This window comes from Gekko japonicus, unplaced genomic scaffold (assembly GCF_001447785.1).
Source record: "Gekko japonicus isolate JY-2015 unplaced genomic scaffold, Gekko_japonicus_V1.1 scaffold181, whole genome shotgun sequence".
In the NCBI taxonomy this organism is placed as follows: Eukaryota; Metazoa; Chordata; class Lepidosauria; order Squamata; family Gekkonidae; genus Gekko; species Gekko japonicus.
In genome coordinates, this window is record NW_015171507.1 from 970,165 (window position 1) to 975,801 (window position 5,637).

The window sequence follows — 5,637 nt, forward strand, 5'->3', positions numbered from 1 at the left end:
CGCGCCCCACAGGATGTCATTAGCATAACAGGCCACACCCAACAGCAGAAACTCATTGGAATTGGCTACATTAGGGGTGTGTGGCCTAACATGCAAAGGAGTTCCTGCTACAAAAAAAGCCCTGGGTTTGGACAACAAACAAGGTAAACAGAATAAGAAGCCAAAGGTGGGTGTGGCTGGATGAGTACACTTCTGGTAACATGGGGGTGTGGCCTAATATGCTAATGCTAACACGGGGTGTGGCCTAATATGCTAATGAGCTGTGCTGTCAGGGGTGTGGCCTAATATGTTAATGAGTTTCCACTGTTGGGTGTGGCTAATACCTGCTGGGCCTTTTCTACAAAAAAAAAGCCCTGGAGACCAGGATGGAAGAGTTGGAATTATTAAGATGTTTTATTGTGCATTGAATTAGCTTTTATTTTTTCTGGTTTCAGTCGTTTATATCTTGTTCTGTCATTGTAATGGCCTATGGCTAAAGGCAATAAAAACTGGGGCTGAACCAGAATTGCTGGGCCCCCGGCCTCCTGTGACTCCAGAGCACCCCAATGGCAGCAGAGCTGCTGAAATGGATCTGGGGAGGCAGAGCGCTTCGGGCTTGTGAATCAGCGTCCGCTGTCACAGCCAGGCAGTGAGAAACGGTTAGAGGCCTTGGGAAATCTTTATGGGCACATGTGTGCCGTAGATAAGAGAGTGGTTCCTGCACCTCCTACGTGGGAAGTTGCGTGCCACCCGTCCACAGATCATTATGTGGGACAGATATTTCACTGCGCGGACCGGTGATCTGTGAAGCCAGGAAGGCAGAAAGAGGCTTGTGTTCACGAAGCAAAATAACACATGCCTATGTGGGCTCGCGTGCACATGTGATAACCTCTCGTCTGCTTGGCGGGCAGGAATTAGGACGTATCTAAAGTGGATATAGCCCTGGCCTGGATGGCCCAGGCTAGTCCGACCTTGTCAGACCCTGGAAGCTACGCGGGGCCGGCCCTGGTTAGTAATTAGATGGGAGACCACCAAGGAAGCCCAGGGTTGCTAAACAGAGGCAGGCACTGGCAAACCCACCTTTGTATGTCTCGTGCCTTCAAAACCCTACGGACTTGCCATAGGTCGGCTGTGACCTGGGGGCATTGTCCATCACTAAACTGGCCTTGAGGTGCTTTAGAAAATATTAAAAATAGAGGAGAAATGAAGATCCCTCCTCCCGTGGCAGCTGGAGTGGTAGACAGGAGAGGCCTGACAGACATCCCTAGCTGAGCTGAACTGCCACCACCTCAAGGGAGGTGCTGCGACACAGTGGAAGAGCCTCTGCTTTGCATGCAGAAGGTCCCAGGGTTCCTTACCCGGCTTCTCCAGTGAAAAAGATCTGGGAGTAGGTGAAAGACCTCTGCCCGAGACCCTGGAGAGCTGCTGCCAGTCTGAATAGGCAGTACTGACTTTGATGAACCGAGGGTCTGATTGAGTAGAAGGCAGTTCATGTGTATTTTTGTGTGTTCGTGTTCAGGGCTGGGAGGCTGCCGAATGTACTAAACCCAATACAGCCTTGCACATAACAGCACATGGAAAGGCAACAACGGATATCCATTGGGAGCTTGGGGGAAGTCAACCTGACACCTCTCCCACCTACAGTTTCTTTCCCCACCCCCTGCAAAGACAGGGTGTCTCTATGGGGCTCTACGGTCCTGCTTAGCCTTACGATTTCTGCCTTCCGTCATCCACCTGGAGAGTGACAGAGCTGAGAAACAGGAAGCAGATAACGAGAATTTAAAACAGAACGCAAGTTCAAACGGTCGGGACGGGGGGCCTGGCGTAAGTGCTTTTGTAAGTTAACCAATGTTTAAAAAGCTTCGAGTGCCGACTGTTACACATGTTAAAAGCACTTTAACGGCAGTAGTTTAAATTTACTCATTTTTTTAAAAACAACAACAAAACAGTTAACTAGAGGAAAAGCAAACACTGATCCAAAGAAACGGAGACACTATTTTCCTTCCTGTCGAGTGCAATCTGAGACCTCCTGGAGATGGGCCCTCTAGTGGCGGCTGAGCCAGAGTTGCCCTTCCTCGATAAGGAAGCCAGGAGGGAGGGGAGAGGAATCCGGAGTGTTTATAAGCGGCTTTAAAGATCTGAATACCGGCCAGAGAGAAACCCCTGAGGGAAACGGATTCTCTCTGCTTGGTTTCCAGATAAAGCAATAACTCAGCGGCACAAAGCTATCACCCACTTGGCAGGAATTCTGCCGCTGGAGAGGACTGATGGGAATCAAAGTGCTCTGCTCGCTCAGTGCCTGTGTGTGTGTGTGTGTGGGGGCCTTTAGGAAGGAACCAGGACCGGAGGCAGAACTGCTTGCAAGGAGATCTCTTGGGGAGACCCAACACATTTGACAGCCCCACGTTCTTTCAGCATTTCCCCTGTCTGTTAAAACGGGGCAGAGAGGAAGGGGCAGAATGGGAGAGGACCAGCATTTTAAAAAAAGCCACCAAGCCTTTGCTCACGTTAGCAGCAGACTGGAAAGGAAGAGGGTTTTGTTTAAAGACCCAGCTCACTTCCTGCCTCTGTTACAGAAGGAAACTTGAGTGGTAAACTGGGAGAGTCTCTCCCTCCCACACAGCACCGGGCTGCAAAGCCTTGGCTGCAATGACTCTTGAGGGTAGGAAGTTTTCAAAAGCAATGCAGGAGTGGAACAGAGAGCCCTTTCCACCTTGGTGTCTGCCAAGGAACCCGAGTACGGTGCAAACGACACGCGCTGTGGATGCTTGGTGCTGCCGAGCGGGCCGCTCGGACCTCGCAGACTCTGCAGGGACAAGGAGCCCATTCCAGCACACCCCTTGTTGACTGTGCACTGCAGTCGGCTGACTGTCTTGCGGGGAAGCCGGTCAGTGACAGCTGGCCTCCTTGCTGAGGAGCCCCAGAGGAGCTTCTGACGGACTCCAGAACTCCCAAGAACACAGCCCGGAAAGGACGAGAAGCAGAGAGGGGACCTACGTGCGTGATGGATCCTCGGTAGGTGATGGGAGACTCTGGCGGTGGCCTCGTGCTGGGGATGCCTTTTGTGATGCTTCCTCCCGACAGCGGGCCCAACGACGCTCCTGTGGGATGCAACAAAGTCAGAAGGACCGCATGCCTAAAAGAGGGTGTGTGTGTGTGTGTGTCTCATCGATTCGAATAAAGGCTGGCTGGAGAGCGTGTGTTCTGCGGGCTCTAGCGACTGTCTGCTCCTTCTGGGGCACGCCTAACTTGGGAGGTCGGGCGTGTGGTTTTCGCTTCCTCTGCAGGCGAGACGAGCTACGTGCTTCGGCTCGCTGGCCTCACTGTGGGCCGGGAACGTGTCAGGCCCAGCTGCGTAAGAGGCCAAGTGGATGCTTGGGACGAGAAGGCAGTTCTTCTCTTTAAGGGGCACGTGACACAAGTCGTTCGTGTCTGAAGCAGTGTGAGTCAGGGGCCTGGCGTGACGGGGTGGGGGATACGGGAGAGCTGCACTCGGTCTGCGCACCTCTGCTCGGAGCCACAGCAGTTTCAGTCATGTCGGAAGGGACCCCTTTCAGACTGCGCAGCGCAGACGTCTTACCTCTCAGGACTGAGCTCTCCTGCGATGTCTGCACTACCAGATTTTCGGGCTGGCTAGCCTGGCTCCTAGGAGAGAGCTGCTCCTGCTTTACCCCCAGGAAAGGCCCTGGAAGACACAATAGACCGCCACGCAACACTGCTAAAGGGCTGCACTGGGGGGCAGTGGGGTTGGTGCTCTGCACCGTCAGTCAGTCCCTGCTTTGCTCTCCCTTATGACGTTCTGTCACCCAACTCGCGCCATCTCATGACCTAGTCCTCCTGCTGCCGACTGTCACTCACAAGTGCAGGCATGCAGCGCCACCCAAGTTCATAGGATCGTAGAATCCTAGAGTTGGAAGCGGCCCTACGGACCATCCAGGCCAACCCCCTGCCCAACGCAGGACCAGCCTGAAGCATCTCTGACAAATATTCGTCCAGCCTCTTCTTGAAAGCTGCCAGTGAAGGGGAGCCAACAACCTCCCTAGGCAGCCGATTCCACCTTTGAACCACTCTGACTGTGAAAAAGCTTTTCCTAATATCCAGCCGATACCTTTCTGCATGTAATTTAAACCCGTTGCTTCGGGTCCTAACCTCTGCTGCCAACTGGAACAGCTCCTTGCCCTCCTCCAAATGAAAGCCTTTCAAGTATTTAAAGAGAGCGACCATGTCCCCCCCTCAATCTCCTCTTCTCCAAACTAAACATTCCCAAGGCCCTTAGCCTTTCCTCGTAGGGCTCAGTCTCCAGACCACTGATCATCCTCGTCGTTCTCTTCTGCACCCTCTCGATTTTGCCCACATCCTTTTTGAAGTGAGGCCTCCAGAACTGCACACAGGACTCAAGGCAGTATACAGAGGGGCTGTGACCTCCTGCGATTTTGATGCTATGGCCCTTTTAATACAACCCAAGACTGAATTAGCCTTTTTTTGCCAGCACATCACACTGACTGCTCATATTTAGTTTACAGTCCTGAGAACGGCAAGTGTGTTTTTGTCTTACCCAACTTCTTGGGGTCCATCGTCAAAGGCAGGCCCATGGCGATTGAGCCAATGGGGACTTTTGCATGCTCGGAGCTGAACGGAGTGTGGAGTTGGAGAGGCACGCCCTAAAACGCAGACCAGAGAGCTTTGGTTATGGATGCGGGTAACAAAATGCAGCAAAAATGTTCTGATGCCCCTGTCGTTACAGCTTCTGTAATAAGGAACTGCTGCCTCAATTTAATATGGCAACAGTCACTATACGGAAGCGAGACAACTCTGGCCTAGAGGGCTTGTAACAGGCAACAGGCAGGTGGGACAATGAGGACAGGGCTTGACAGAGGAACAGCGAGGATGAAAGCAGGAACAGAAGAAGAAGAAGAAACTGGATTTATACCCTGCCCTTCACTACCTGAGGGAGCCTCAGAGCGGCTTACAATCTCCTTTCCCTTCCCCCCCACCACCACAGGCACCCTGTGAGGCAGGTGGGGCTGAGAGAGCTCTTTCGAGGACTGCTCTTGAGAGAACAGCTCTGAGAGAACTTGTGACTGGCCCAAGGTCACACCAGCAGCTGCATGTGGAGGAGTGGGGGGGATCAAACCTGGTTCTCCCAGATTAGAATCTGTGCTCCAAACCACTATGCCAAACAGGAAACGTACAGCCCTGGCTCCTACATGGTTGAACTCTCTGTCGAATAACATCTGTGCCCTGCAGGACCTAATGTTTTTTCCCGTTTTTTTTCTGAAGCCGTTTTTGGTTTTCCCCCGAAAAATTGGAAAAATTGAAAAAAGAAAAGAAAAGGAAAAAAATTGATTATGGAACGTTTTATTTTAACATGATGAATAAAATCTTTTAAGACAAGGTGTTCAAATATTTTCCCGAGCGTCAAAATTTCCGGAAATTTTACATCTCTAGGCAAGCCATAGTTCTGTCAGAGCTGTTCTTGAAAAAGATCAGTTCCTGTCAGAGCTCTCTCAGGTCCACCTACCTCCCTGGGTGTCTGTTGTGGGGAGGGGGAGGGAAAGGAGCTTGTAAGCTGCTCTGAGACTCCCATGGGTAGTGAAGGGCGGGGTATAAATCCAATCTCTTCTCTTCTTCTTCTTCTCTCCTGAATCTCCATTCCTG

The 5,637-nt window shown here is 51.9% G+C and overlaps 1 protein-coding gene across 1 annotated transcript in view; it reads right to left on the bottom strand.

The window, feature by feature from the left end:
• The window catches only part of NCOR2 (nuclear receptor corepressor 2), a 332,048-nt gene that overhangs the window by 63,691 nt on the left and 262,720 nt on the right, over positions 1-5,637 (bottom strand). Inside the window, exons 24-26 of the mRNA XM_015419296.1 lie at positions 4,535-4,640; positions 3,560-3,664; positions 2,977-3,080 (exon numbers count right to left, since the gene is read on the bottom strand). Of these exons, the coding sequence (XP_015274782.1) occupies positions 2,977-3,080; positions 3,560-3,664; positions 4,535-4,640 (315 nt within the window). The remainder of the gene's footprint in view (positions 1-2,976; positions 3,081-3,559; positions 3,665-4,534; positions 4,641-5,637) is intronic.